The sequence below is a fragment of the Melanostigma gelatinosum genome, assembly GCF_949748355.1.
Source record: "Melanostigma gelatinosum genome assembly, chromosome: 1".
Taxonomy (NCBI): domain Eukaryota; kingdom Metazoa; phylum Chordata; class Actinopteri; order Perciformes; family Zoarcidae; genus Melanostigma; species Melanostigma gelatinosum.
This window is the reverse complement of record NC_136634.1, coordinates 29,916,672-29,932,366: the sequence shown is the minus strand read 5'-3', so window position 1 is coordinate 29,932,366 and position 15,695 is coordinate 29,916,672. Positions and strand designations below refer to the sequence as shown.

Genomic DNA, 15,695 nt, shown 5'->3' with positions numbered 1-15,695 from the left:
CACAGCAGGGCCGTGCTATTGATGTTCCTCTCTGCAGATCACGCTGGTGACGTCAGCCTGTGTTTTTCTGCTGTTTTTTTCAACCTCCAGTAAACAGGAGTCCCGCCAGGCCTCACGGGGAGCAGGATCCAACCTGTGACTGCTGCTGATGGGGGATATAAGCAGCCCGGAACACTGGTCTGAGACACACACACATGCTGCTCCCACTGCAGCAGATATGGTAAGTGGAGACAACTTTACAATCACTTTAATGTGTTTCTTCTTTAAAAACACTGCAGGTGCAGTTCTGTCTGCTTTCTCTGAACTTTAATGTAGTTTTGTAAAAGTATCTTTTATGGAATTGTTTAACAATCTACATTTGAAATGTGTTCTGTTGAACCTGTCAAATTACATTTGTGTAAAATTGCTTTGCTGCAGAAAATGATGAATTGATTTTTGTTTCATTATTTATAGTCAAATCTCCTCCTGCTCATGACACAGTCATTACAGTTAGGATCATGTATTTGTGTACTACTCAGTGTATTGAAGTAATACTCCCAGTAAACCGTCAGCATGTAAACAGTGAACATGGAGGCATCCTGTGTGTATGAATTGTATCATGGATGTTGCGTTTGAGTGTGTTTTGTGTGTGAAGCCACATGCTTTGTGCTGTTTGCATGTTCTTGTTCCAGAAGATCAAAGCCACAGTTGTGTGGACGTGTGCGTTGGTCGTCTCCCTGTTCGTTGAGTCCTGTCACGCTCAGAAGGTAAAGCTCACCAGCTGCTCTACTTTCCCTTTGGCTTCCTGCATCGCACTGAAGCAAACTCTTCTCTCCCCTCAGCTGCACATCCACTGGGGTCCTCAGTCCATGATGTACTTGAAGGGCAAACGTGAGTTTAATTAACCACCAAGCAGACGCTCTGTGAACTGTCAGGGGACAAAGCCACAGCTTTTGAGTTGGGTTTGCTTCCACGCTGAATGAACTGTGTGTTAACATCACATTCACAGTGTATTTTAAATGCGCTTGTTACAACTCTTGCAGATTTGTTCAAGCTCATCGATGCTTGTGAGATATCTGTCCGCTGTGTTGGCGTTTGCTGTAGCTCGTCTTGTCATTTTATGAACATTTCTCCAACAGTCGGCCTCACATATTTTGTACATTTCTAAACTTTGGAGTCTGCACAAGGAGCTTAAGAAGGGTCGCAGAGATTAAATGTGATCTACAATCAAACATCTGATAGCAGCTAATGTAACTGTTTATTATTATAATTATTATTATTTGAAAAGACTACGTGGTCAGACATGATGATGAGGTCATGACTGTAAAGTGTAGTTTGGTTCTGCATCAGCTGTTTCTTGTGCGTTACACTGTTCCTGTTGTTTACCATCAGACTATTGTAGGTAAAAATATACGTCAACAAATGTTATTCTCTGAGATTATTCTTTTTTTCTTTCAAATCTGTGATTTATAATCTTGAGTTTTTTTCTGGTGAATTCATTACTTTAATCTCTTAAATTCTCTGGTTTGTCCTCTGAATATTACTCTCTGGCTCTTGATTGTTATTTTCTTTTGACCTGCAGTGGCTTTAATACGCTGCGTCGGCATGATGTCATTATGTCAGACAGTCCACAAAGCAGATGTTAAGATCTGGAAGAGAGTTTTTGTGCCATGTTTTACCACCATCACACAAATGTAAATATTTGGACAGAAATGACAGCACCCCCATCTGGCCAGTTGGGGCAATATTTCTTTCTTTCTTATTCATTTGTAATTATGCAACAGTCTGTCCTCAAAGGAGCAGTGTGATAGAATGAGTGCTATCTAGAGGCAAGGTTATGAATGCTATATTCCATTCCTGCCAATAAATCCCCCTTAATCCTACACATTGCTCCTTTAAACCCTTGATAAATGTGCAACTCGTTAAATTCGAATTTGTCGTTAAAAACCGGAAGAAGTTATCAGTTGTACCACAGATGTGTAATAAATCATCAGTCAGATGCGAACAAGCAGCACGTCAGGGTCACCTGTGTTCTGCTGCTGATTCCAGATGGCAGGAGGTTGGTGTCGGAGGAGGACAACAGTGTCCAGGGTCTGCAGGGCTGGTACGCCGTGCTCAGAGGTACGAGCCCTTCACCTCAGTCTGTCAGCGCACACTCACTGGATTATATCCTTAAAAGCTACATTATTTGGTTGTTCATATTACCAATGAATGAAATGACTCGTGACACATGTAGTAATAAGAGAGAGCAGACAGACACAGCTGGAGACCAGCTGCTGTGACAGATGTTCCACCATTCATCAACTCCAGATGAAGGACAATGTGTCTGTTTGCTAAATACTGCTGCGCGTGTGTCTGTCTGCTTGTTTTGAAGTTACTGCGCCCCCTACTGGACAAAGATGAATTAATGCGGCTTTAACAACAGCTTAATGAATACGGTAACCCTGTTCACTCAGTGCCACTTCAGAGGCATCATCGCCATCAGACACAACAGGTTATCTCCTGATTTCACCTGATCAGTGATGCTGCATCAGATCTAACTGACTTAAGTTACACGTCTCATTCTTCTGGGAGCTATTTGCTTTGAAGTCTGGGTAAATTTACCTTTTTAAAACCATAAAACCGCTCGGCTCCATTTCCTCCAGCAGGAAGTGTTTGACTTCTGGGGGAAATACAAGTCAATGCAGTGCATGCAACGAGCTGCTGTGGCTTCTGCTACTCCCATCAGACGGGTTCAGGATAAGTTATAATCTGATGATATGATATATTGCTCCATATATGCACTGCTATACATTCCAGGTTAGCGCTCTCTCCAAACTCTCTCTTCTCGTTCCTCGCCCCACAATATTGTCGGCTAGTAAGCAGTTTTGTCGATGTTTACGTGTGTGCTAAGGAGCCATGTGTTCCTTTGTGTCACTGACTGTTACCATGGAGACGTGGCTCTTCTGGAGGCTAACTCCTCTCAGTTAAACCGGCCTCATATATCTGTTTTTTGAATAGTGTATTCCAGGCAAGTGTGTGCTGGCATGGAGAGGTGGCTCCTAACGAGGTTAGCTTAGCATCAGTTCCACCATAACTGGAGAGTTTCTTCACTGAAAGAAGAGCAAAGACCGACAATGAAGGCTTTTCTCCATCGTGAAGATGTTTGATTGACAGGTTAATCCAATCACCTTCCAAGTACTTGTACAAAGGCCATAAAGTAGTCCATGATGATGAGGTATGAGTTTACAGACCGTTCAAATATCTGGCTGGTTTATGGCTTTTTGCTGGTAACACCTGCAGTCTATGGGCGTGTCTCTGAGTTACACTCGTTGTCTTTTGGATTCTTCACAGTTCATTTTGTTTGTACGCCCTCTGGTGTTTGGGAGTGTAAACGCCTCCGGTCATGTTGTCCAGTATGGGGTCCTCTGACTCAACTAAACCTAAACCCCAGAATATAGGTCTAGATAAAAATGGTAGTATCTTGTTCGACACACTGGAAGTGGCAAACACTTTTAATGATTATTTTTCTACAATTGCCTCCAATCTAGTCAAAGTGTTGCCTTCCAGTCTGGGTAAATATGGTCCAGAACATGTAAAAAAATTCTATACAGAAAAGGGTGTTCAGCCAAATGGTTTTAGTTTACGTGTGGTGACGGAGGATGAAGTGCTGGGCCACTTAACTTCTCTAAATTCGAACAAGGCTACCGGTCTCGACAACCTACCCTCTAGATTTCTTAAAGATGGTGCCAAGTTCATTACTAGTCCTTTAACGTATATTGCAAATTTATCCATTTCTAGCGGCAAAATTCCTGCGGAATTAAAAGCTGCTAGAATAACTCCCATCCACAAAAAGAGCTCTAAGGCAGAAGTGGGCAACTATCGACCTGTCTCGGTTTTGAGCATTGTATCAAAGATTATAGAGAAAATAGTATACGAACAAGTCAATCACTATTTAAGTGATATTAAACTCTTATATGAGTTCCAATCTGGATTTAGATCACAATACTCCACAGATACTTGCTTGATCCACTTATTGGACTATGTCAAACACGAGCAAGACAAAGGCAACTACACAGGTATGACTCTTCTAGATCTACAAAAAGCCTTTGATACTGTGGATCACAAAATTCTCCTACTCAAATTAGAAGCCTTAGCATTTAATGAACCAACCATAGCCTGGTTCAAATCCTACCTGGATGGAAGGCTGCAGGTAGTAGATGTAGGGGGCACCCTGTCTACTCCAGCTATAGTTACATGCGGGGTTCCCCAGGGGTCAATCCTGGGTCCCTTTCTATTTCTCATATATGTCAATGATATGCCCTCAGCAGTTAACTGCAAGCTGCTGTTGTATGCTGATGATTCTGCTTTGTTGGTAGCTGGCAAAAATGTAGCAGAAATCCAGCAAACCCTGTCCTCTCAACTTGAGTCGGTGAGAGAATGGTTGATAGACAACAAACTGTCTCTCCACTTAGGAAAGACTGAATCGATCTTGTTCGGATCCAAAAGACGACTCCTGGTTAATGACACTATCGATGTAGCCTGTGCTGGTACTGTTATCAGCAGTAAATCCTGTGTTAAATACATTGGTCTGGAGCTAGATCAGACCTTATCAGGTGATCACATAGCTGATAAAGTTATCAGCAAATCTAGTGCAAAATTGAAATTCCTATATAGGCAGGCCAAACATTTAGATCTTCAAACAAAAAGGCTACTCACATCAGCTCTAATCCAGTGTCATATGGACTATGCCAGCTCTTCTTGGTACTCTGGCCTGACCAAGACAAATCAGGGGAGGTTACAGATTATGCAGAACAAAATCATACGTTTCCTCCTTAATGCTCATCCTAGGACACACATAGGTCCTACTCAATTCAGACAGGTCAATATGCTGCCCATGAATCTTAGAGTTCAACAACTCAAACTCAACCATATGTTCAATATTGTCTATAACCAGGCCCCTGAATATTTATCAGGTTCATTTAAACTAAATTCTTCCAACCACAATACTAGGTCCAGCACCTTGTCCTTCGTCATTCCACATGTAAAGTCCTTCGGATCTACTTCTTTTGAGTTCACGGGTGCAAAGCTGTGGAACAGCCTCCCTAGTCACATCAAGGCCAGCGATTCTAAACCGGTTTTTAAAATCAGGGTTAAGCAATTTTTTTACCATGAAATGGCCCTTCAAGATAACAACCAATTTATTTATTATTAGTATCATTTTTTTCATTTTTTATTAAGTCGTCATGTTTGTCTGTGATTTTTCCCTTCTGTGGGCCACAATGGAAACAAGTGTTTTTCGCTTTTTTGTGTCACCCTGTATTTTGTAATGTATTTATTTGTATTATTTGTATTTTTATATTTATACATGTATTTACATTGTTTTATACAAATAAATCAAATCAAAAACAAAATGCTCGGCGCTTGCTCTCCTGCAGAGACTCTGCTGGAGCTCGAGTGAAAGCAAAGCCTGAACCGTTTGGAGACGCACCGGCCTTTCTGGTAATATGCATGTAAACCCACCCGTATCAATGTGAGACAGAGCAAGTGTTCACCTCGTACAGAAGACGTTGCCACTGGGAAGTTTCACTTTCGCTTGACAAACGTAGTCATTTTTACCAAAACCGCCATTTTTGTCCCTAAACCTAAACAAGTGGTTTTGTTGCTGAACAAGTCATTTTGTTTGAATTCACAACGTCAACCATGTGTGTCCTGCAACCACAGTGGAGCGTCATAGTTTGACGCGCTGGGCTACCCAGTGTGTTTTAGAGTGACACCAAGGGGGCGTGGCCTAGCGTCACTATGTGATGAGTCGGGAATGAGAACGGTTATCAGAGCATCTGGTTCCAGCCCCGGTGGCCTGACCATGAACCTCAAAGTGCACAGTTTGAGTCGTACTGAACCATAGCGCTCTCCCTTCATCTCTTCTCCCCTATCGACTGTCTAAGAAAAATATATTTATATCTTTAAATACTCGGAAGAGGCTCCTCAGATGCAAAATACAGCCCAATTTATTACTTACCCCAAAAATGTAAAAGCTTTTGGTTTTAGGATCATCGTTAAAACAACTTACAGAGTGTCAGCCAATCAGCAGGAGCAATGAAGGTGTTTTCCATGAACTCGACAGATTATTGAGTGACAGGTATTTACAGCTTGAAAGTACAGATCAAACAGAAACATCTTTCCTTTGTCGTGGTCTCTTAGTGATTGTTTGCGTCTCTTCGTCTATTTGCAGCTGTTTTGCATCTATTTGTAGTTTTTTTGTGTCTCTTTCTGGTTAGTATGTGTTTCTTTGAGTGACATTTTGTAGGTCACCTACCCTAGCTTCAGGTTGTACAAATGAATATTTGCAAGCCACAAAAGTTCATTTTGAAAGGATGTTTCAGCCGAGAAGATCTTCATCTAGGAGAACATCTTTGACCCTGTAGTTCAAAAAGAATGCATCAATCCAAACCTTTGGGAGCTTACAAAGTTCAGTGTTCATCATTTTATCTGAATAGAGTAAAGCGATGGACATAATAATGTCAGGTTTGTGCTTTATTTTTAATCTGAAACCGCCTCTTGTGTGTGTGTGTATGCAGGCATCCAAAAGCGGGACTTTAGTAAACCCAGACACATCGTGAGCTCAGAGAAAGTCCTCATCCACGACCTCCAGGAGAGATGAGACACGCCGAGTCGGACTGTCTCCACGTGGGAACCGAGCTAACACTGAGAACATGTCCTCAACGACACGGTTCATCCCACAGCAGTCCAGTTCATATTGAGCGTGACAGGCAGAGACACAAGTGGTGCTAATACCCGACCGGATTACAGTATATGAATATTTCACAGTTTCCTCAGTGAACAGTCCCGTGTGTATTTTTCATGCCTGTGTGTACAGATTTCTGCTTGCTGTATATAAAGCAACAGGAAACTGCTCAATGCTCTGAATAAATGATGGAAGATTGTCTTTACATCTTTTCTGTCTTGGTCCTTCTGGCTGCAGTGTGTCCTCACGGCCACCAGAGTGTCCAGAGTGTGAAAGATGTTCGCTGACGGTGCTCTCGCGCTCATGAAGCTGGGATGGATTCCGTGTCTGTTAAAAGAAAAGAGACGTGCGTCCTCAGAACAAGTCCAATTATCAATAATCACAACGTTCTGTGAGATTCAGGCTGAAATGTTGCATGAGTGGTGCAATAAGTCATGTGTAGTTCAATAAATAAAATCATTTCTTGGTTGAAATGTAAGTAAGGAGAGTTTATGTTTTCTCTGTGTTTATGGGGAGGAAATGCTGATTGAAGTTCATATTCGGGCTGTGATTCAGTCCTCTTTAGGCAGTGGTAGCGCCAGTGGATCGCCAGCAGGTGTCAGTGTTGCTACATGAGCAGTGTATGTAACGGGAAGTCGAGGGGAAGTCTCGCGTGAATCAGCGAGATCGACAGAATCTCTGTGTAAAAGATTGAAGCACACAACGCCTTGTCGCGAATATAGACCTAAAGTGGTATTTTTGCATTTTGCAGGTAAGCTGGTGATGTTTTTAGGTGTCCCGGGCTAGTACAACAGTGTACTGTACGTCTACTGTACTGTGTACTGTAGGCTACTGGCACTGTGTTAGGTTCTGTTAGTGCTTGCATGCGACTGTATTAGCTGTTTAGCTAATTAGCAGTAATTCAAGGTTCCCGGCCGCCATTAGCAGTAGTACGAGCGCAGGGCGGTAGCCTTGGAGCCTTTCTCAACAACAAGTACGGATTTGTGGACGTGAGGACGCAGTACAATCATGACCAGAAAAAGTATATTTACAATCAAACTAAATATGACAACCTTGCCTTTTTTCCTTTTTATTTAAAGTATGATATATATATATATATATATATATATATATATATATATATATATATATATATATATATAAATATATATATATATATATATATATATATATCTATAAATATATCTATGTATATATGTATATATATATGTATATATATGTATAGATATATATATATATATGTATATATGTATATATATATACATATATATATATATATATACAAATATATATATATAAATATATATATATATAAATATATATATATATAAATATATATATATATATTTATATATATATATATTTGTATATATATATTTGTATATATATATTTATATATATATATATATATATATATATATATATATGTATATATATATAGCGGGCCTTGAGTTTGACACATGTGCTGTAAACAAACAATAGACTCTGACACCAACTGATATCTCATGTTTAAACACGGCGGAGACATCAGAGCCAACGGATCATTTCAAAAAGTCTTGCTGCACGAGAGGTTTGGGCTCCGGTGAAGGCCAGCGATACGGCCTGGGTCTCCAGGAATCGTGGTGTTTGCTCCCCAGCGAGGAGAAGCTCTGCTCATGGCCAGGAGAAGGAGACGCCGCTGCCGGCCGCGGAGCTCTCGTCCGGCCGCCGGCTCTTCCGACTGCAGGTCGGAGGCGGCAGCAAAGCCGGATCGCGGTCTGTCCAGGGGGGACTGGATGCTGCCGGAGTTTCTGATTGACAATCTTGTCACCGATGTCTCGTCTACTTATGTACGTCATACAGTATTAATCTGAGAATGTTTCATAACCGGTGAACAAGTTTCTCACAGTAACTTTAGACTTGAGCAAGAGAACCTCCATCTGAGCACTGTGACCTCCCTGTTTCTCTCTCTGTCCTCTGCACAACCTCCTCCACTCCAAGCCTTTCCTTCAGCCGTGTAAACAGCCTCTATTAGTCTTCAGCTAAACAAACAGCAGCGGGGCTTGGTTTAGCTAATCCCGTAATGGACACCACCTCTGCTCAGACTGATCACATTTCTAGGACGGACCAACGCTGCTCGTTCCATCGCGCTGCTGCTGTTCAACTTTAGACATTTCTTCCTCTTTTCTTTTTAGAAGGAAGGCTGGGAGAGAGCCAGGTGTCAACTTAACCCTACGTTCACCTTGAAGGAGGCCTGAGGTTGACTGTAGACCTTGAAGATGGGCGTGGTCCGAATCTTTTGAATCTTCGTATGACGTAGTCATCGTGACGTCACCCATCGGTTTGTGGACTCACGTTCGCTTTGAGTTCAACAATTTTGCCGTCGCCATCTTGGCTTTTTTGCAACCGATGAACGGAAGTGACCATATTTGGAATGTGGAGGAGTGACGTAGTAACAACGGATACGTCTCTGGTAGCGGCAGCGACCTGTCAATCACAGTAAGCCCCGCCCTAAAGCATCCCCTGCTTTAAGGTCTGTGTGACTCTAAATGGACCATAATGTACTAAATGAACATCATGCTGTATTGAAGAAGACTTGAAACTAGAGATTGAGACATAAACTCATGTTTACAATGTTTACTGAGGTAATAAATCAAGAGAGAAGTAGAGTCATTTTCTCATAGACTTCTATACAACCAGAGGAGTCGCCCCCTGGTGGACACTAGAGAGAATGCAAGTTTAAGACACTTCCAACTTGGCGTCACTCAGCAGAACCGGAGGTTGCCACCTGGGTCCAACCAGGGTGCTGGCCAGTGCCCCCCCCCCCCTTCCACCTCTGGCCTGATTTGGTGTTGTGGCTGCTGCGTACATGTTATAGCAGGCATGGGCAAACTACGGACAGCGGGCCTTTTAATCCGGCCCGTCAGATATTGGTACAAAATTGCCCAAACTAAAATAAAGACTAGGGCTGGGCAGTATACCGTTTTTTATTTCCGGTATGATATGAATTCTTCACACACCATTACACCGGTGCATAACAGAAACAACTGCTGTCTGCATTCAACAAGCAGTTAAATGTATTCTTTGCTGCTGTCAGCGCTAGTTCTCTTATATGTATTGAGCGGGAACTCTAGTCATGGTCATACCTTTATAACACAACAATTAACCCACAACTAACGCTCTTCAACAGAGAAAACACCACAGCACACAACAGTCTGTGACACAAACAATTTGTAACACTAATAATTGTACATTTATAAAATGTCACCGCCGAACTGCATGCTGGGGACAGCCTGCTTGCTAGCACAACAGTCTGCTAACAGCTGGGAGAGGCTCCGTCGCTCCAGTAACGTTACATTAAAGAACAGAACAGAGCGATGCAGGATGAACAAAGACAGACCGGAGATGCACCGATAGAGTTTGACACATATGCAACGCTGATTACCGTAATATGCGTGGTATTTGTTATAAATGTACGTTGGTGCAAAGAGGGTGATAACAAGCTGTGTATGTTATTCACGCTCCTTTCTAGCATTTACGGCACTTGTTCAGCTGTGCAGGAAAAACACCGCCCAATGCGTTGTAAATCACGTCACGTGATGCAGTTTAACCAATAAAATAAGGGTATTCTGATACGTTTCCTGACGCCAGTGAGATGTACCCACACCGTGACACGGGGGAGAGACAAGGAAAGACTACACAGAGCAGAGCTCTGACAATGTTAGATGTGATAGTCAAATATTTGTATGATCCCTTCAAAGAATCAAGCTGCTAAAAAGACCACAGTCATTAACCTGTACACTAAAAACTCTGTCAAAAATGACTGCTTAATAAGTAAGTGCATGCTAAAATGTACATTTATGCAACAAAAAAATACAGTGTAAGATCCCAGTTAACTGATGAACACCTCAGATCTGTTCTGAGAATTGCCACAACCAAACTGACACCAGACGTTGACGCACTGGTTAAAAAGGGAGACCAACAGCACTGTTCCCACTGGAATTAAATGCAAGTTACTTTTTAGGTCATGGCTTTTACTTGTAATTTATATTAGTTCACACAAACACTCCATTCATCTGCTACTGGCCCGGCCCGTCTGTCAAATTTTAAAACTCAATGTGGCCCCGAGCCAGAAAGTTTGTCCACCCCTGTGTTAAATTGTGATATTTTTGTAAACCTAACGAAGTAGGTTTGTTACCTAAATCTAAAAGAGTTTTCTGGCAGAAAGTCCTGAAGAAAAAACTTCTCCCATGTGCGGCTGGCGTGATTCAATCGTAAAATCGTCTCTATAGTTTGTTTTTATTTTTTTTGTTTATAGGGTTTCAAGCCCCAAAGGAGCAGAGCCCTTTTGAACTTGTGTTGAATTGTTATTAATTCCTGTGAGCGTACACAAGCTACAAACGTGAAACTTATTCCAATAACTGAAAAATGATGTGCAAGTGCCTCCCGAGAAATATGAGCACATGGCCACATGGTGGCGCACCGGGTGCAGATTTCTTTCCCCATCTTACTTTTTATGTAACAACTGTCTTCATCATTCTGAAACAAACACAAGGACTGTTGAGGATGACGCATTATTACATTGTTATTATTTTAAAGTGACATAACACACATAGGTAGGTAGGGTAGGAATGTGAACAGTATGACTAATCTTGAAACATATTGTTGTTCCACTGAGCTGGAGCAGAGTTCACAGAATGAACGACGAGCTGACAAATCTGCTACATTTGAATCGATACCATAATAATCTGCTGCTCTACACTGTAAGACAACAACTAATATATAACAATAAGGGATAACTAATAACTGCTTTTGGTATTGAGTTCATAATTAAATGAAACCATCACTTCATTCATTCAATTCATTTAAAAAAACGAAGGCTTAGGCACAGTTATATTATATGACAATTTGTGTATCATTTTGATACAAAGAACAATGTCACGCGGTCGTGTAAGGTTTCTAATATGACAAGGAGCAGCACGTATTCCAGGAGGCTTCTGTTGCTCAAGCCCCAAATCTTTAGTTATTTAACTGTCCTGACCTCTCATAGCTCAGTGATTAGAGCAGGCTGTCCAAGTAGCACCCTGACCCGTCAAGTGTCCTTGATCGGGACACTGAACCCCAAGTTGACAGCAGCCCCACTCCTCCTAAAAGCTTAGGGTGAGTTGAAATGCAGAGGAAACTTCATGTATATGACGATAAAAAGACAAAACATTCAAGAATTCCAATTTCTGAACAGATAATAACAATAATAATAATAATACATTTTATTTATATAACGCTTTTCATGACACTCAAAGACACTTTACATTAAAATCATCATATATAAAAACAATACACTAAAAACGAAGGACACAATAATAGTCACACATTAAAAGCAGTTTTGAACAGGTGAGTTTTGATTTGTGATTTGAATGTGGAAAGGTCAGTGCAGTCTCGGATGTGTTTGGGGAGAGAGTTCCAGAGGGAGGGGGCAGATATGGAGAAGGCTCTGTCGCCCCATGTCCGGTGCTTGGTCCTGAGCGGAAGGGACAGGAGGCATCAGAGGAGCGGAGCCGGCGGGATGGAGTGTGGTGGTGAAGCAGGTCGGTGAGGTAGGAGGGGGCCTGATTGTGGAGGGCTTTGTGAGTGAGGAGAAGGATTTTGTATTGGATCCGTTGTGGGACGGGGAGCCAGTGGAGGTTCTGGAGAACAGGGTGATGTGGTCACGGGAGCGGGTGTGGGTGAGCAGGCGAGCAGCAGAGTTCTGGATGTACTGGAGTTTATTTAGGATTTAGATGATGTACCATGAAGAATGCTGTTGCAGTAGTCAATTCTGGAGGTGATGAAGGCGTGGATCAGAGTTTCAGCAGCAGATGAGGAGAGTGATGGGCGGAGACGGGTGATGTTTTTTAAGTGGAAAAAGGCAGTTCTGGTGATTTGGTTGACGTGGGGTTCAAAGGAGAGGTTGCTGTCCAACATCACTCCGAGGTTTCGGATGTGTGGGGAGGGAGACAGAGTGGAGTTGTCGATGGTGAGGCAGAAGTTGTGACTAGTTTTAGTGAGGGATTTGGGACCGATGATGATCATGTCAGATTTATCACAGTTCAGTTTGAGGAAGTTGGTTTGCATCCATGATTTAATGTCAGTGAGGCAGTTGGTGAGAGTGGAGTGAGTAGCAGTGGTGATGTAGAGCTGCACATCATCGGCGTAACAGTGAAAGTGAAGTCCATGTTGACGTATGATGTTACCAAGAGGGAGCAAGTAGAGGATGAACAGAAGAGGAGGAGAGTGTGTTATTGTAGTAGTCTACAAGATCGGAGGGATTATCAGACAGCGGGGCAGGTGTGACAGACATGGTACTGGCAAGAGAGGCTGAAAGAGTTGTGGGGGAGATAGATTTGAGATTTCTGAAGGATATGTTGCGCTTAGCTTTTGGGATGGGGATAGGGATGTCAATGTCCATGGTGATAGCCAGGTGATCAGAGATGTTGAGGTTGAGGTTGGAGAGTTGCGGTATTGTGAGACCAGTGGAGCAGACCAGATCCAGGATGTGACCTCGGCTGTGGGTGGGGAAGTTGATATGTTGTGTGAAGTTGAAGCATTGTAGTAGTTCCAGGAATTCTGTCGTAGAGTTACACTCAGCGTTATCAATGTGGATGTTAAAATCTCCTAGGAGGAGAACGGAAGGTGAGATGTCACATAGCTGAGTCAGAACATCTGAAAAGTCAGAGAGAAAGGAGGGATTTGGCTTGGGGTGGACGGTAGATTACAGCAGTAACCAAAGGAGTGGGACCAGAGAGCTTGAAGGCAAGGTGTTCAAGAGAATGAACGGCAGGAATGGGAATGGTGGTTGTTTTAATGTCCTTCCTGTGAACAGCAGCAACACCACCTCCCCGCCCCTCAGGACGAGGTTTGTCAATGTATATGAATCCTGTGGGAGTGGTCTGGTTTAGTGAGAAGTAATCCAGGGGTTTATGCCATGTTTCAGTGAGGCAGAGGAAATTCAGGTTACTGTCTGTTATGAACTCATTCAGAATGAGGCTTTTATTGTTGAGTGAGCGAGTGTTGAGCAAAGCCAGTTTCAGGTGACGTTGCTTTGTGATAGGCTGTGAGGACTGAGGAAGGGGACGGAGATTGGACAGATTCACATGTTTGTTGTGGTGACGTAACGAGGAAGTTCGGGTGCGACAGGACCATAGGGTTGGGATGGAGTTTGAGGACGTGAAGTTGTAGGTGAACATGCGACCAGAACCTCTGTGTGAAGGATGGCCTCGGCGAAGTATTCCATGTTCTTTGAGAATGTCCATGCAGTCTGGACGCAGGTGGTTGTTGAAGTTGTGAAGATCTGACGTGGAGTACAGCGGTGGCATGGTCCGGTTGGAGAGCGCTAGCGGTAAGCTAGCATTAGCTGGTGACCAAGAGCCGGCTGTCCGTGAGGGGAGATGCAATGTGCGACCCAGGAGTATCAACGGGATGATCCAAAGCATAACAGCGGCAAGACGCCAACAGTCCGGTGAGGAAGGAGTGGTGGCCTGGAGGGGCTACCAGCCTATTTGCCGGACGATCCTGCCCGGAAAATGGCGGTCTGGTGCGGCTGTGGCTAGCGGAGAAGACCAACCCGAGCCACGCCGGGACGGAAATATCCCGGCAGGATGAACAGATGTGCTCGTGCTGGCCGCTCGTGTTGGCAAGCAATGTAGCAGGCAGGGAAGACCGACAGCTCCAGTAGCAGGACAACCATGTAGCGCTGTGGACCAGACCCGGGAGTCCCGGGGCTAGCACGGAGGTAGCTTTGGCAGAAGGATACGGTAGGTTGATCTGGTGTGGTTAATCCAGTGAAGATGTTTGGGTAGATTGGATGATAGACGGCAGTAGCTAGTCGCAAGCAAGCAGCTCAACTTTATCGGCCAGGTTTTTAGTGTTGAGATTCATTTAAACAGCAAAACTTAACAATCCAGTACGGAGCGGCAGCCAAGAGTTTTGCCAGCATCCGCCATCTTCGTGGATCAAAGCGAAATGATAGAACTCTCTCAGATGAACTGACCTTCATGACATTTGACTAATTGATACTTAGCCTCCCACCTCCTCTCTCCTAAAGACAATGGAACCCGAAAGGAGTTGTGAGCAGATTTATTCATCATGGCATCATATAGATATACTTTTCATTGTTTTATTTTACCTTGAGGGTGTCCGGCTGACCATGGTCCTCCTGCTGTGATACAGGTTTCCTTGTTGTTGTGATGCTTTTTTTAAACACTGTTATTTTACTGGTCTACAGCTTGTCTTTGGGCCATAGCTGTACAAATGTTGACCTTACACGTGTACACCCAGACGTCACACCTGTATTACTCTTTGCTGATTTTTTTCACCAAATGTGGAAGTAGACACTTGACGTTTTTAATTGGATATGACGTTACTAATTGATCATGTGCTTATTGGTACGGACTATACTGTTGAAAAAGGTCATAAAAAGCCATATTCTGGTGTTGTAAGAAAGTCTAGAAAAAGTTAACATATAGTGAAAAAAAACGGTAAAAAAGCCAAGGATAATATGTCAAAAAAATTATTAAAAACAGTAAAGTATTTCCAAAAAACTAGAAAAGAAATATGTCAAAAAAGTAATTAAACAAACGGTACAAATGGTATCGTATGTTAATAAAAAGGGGGCAAGAACGAGGACGATAGGAACGAGAGAGAAGGAAAAAAACGAAATGATTTGCAGGAATGAAAAATCAGAAAGGAAAAGAATCAAAGGGGATGACTTTACTTCAGTCATCTGAAAACAGAAAGGGACACATAGGGCCTTTTAACAATACTTTATTTTTGATAATCATTATATTTGATCTTGATCAAATGACATTCACAGTTTAGTTACAGACTCCGATAGAAACCAGCTGTCCAGAAGAGGCTCGTTGTCCTCCGTCCTCCCACACGAGATGCTTACTCAAGTATCCACACTCAAGTATCCTGACAAGTATCCTGAAACAAGTATCCTGACTCAAGTATCCTGACTCAAGTATCCTGACAA

The 15,695-nt window shown here is 42.7% G+C and overlaps 1 protein-coding gene across 1 annotated transcript; it reads left to right on the top strand.

Moving 5' to 3' along the window:
* Positions 1–567: 567 nt before the first annotated feature.
* Positions 568–6,622, top strand: LOC306776497 (spexin prohormone 2-like; the record flags this gene model as incomplete). Its single annotated transcript, XM_079267207.1, has 5 exons — positions 568–573; positions 672–746; positions 822–870; positions 2,029–2,100; positions 6,540–6,622. 5 exons carry the CDS (start codon positions 568–570, stop codon positions 6,620–6,622), a joined length of 285 nt encoding a protein of 94 aa, XP_079123333.1.
* Positions 6,623–15,695: the final 9,073 nt, after the last annotated feature.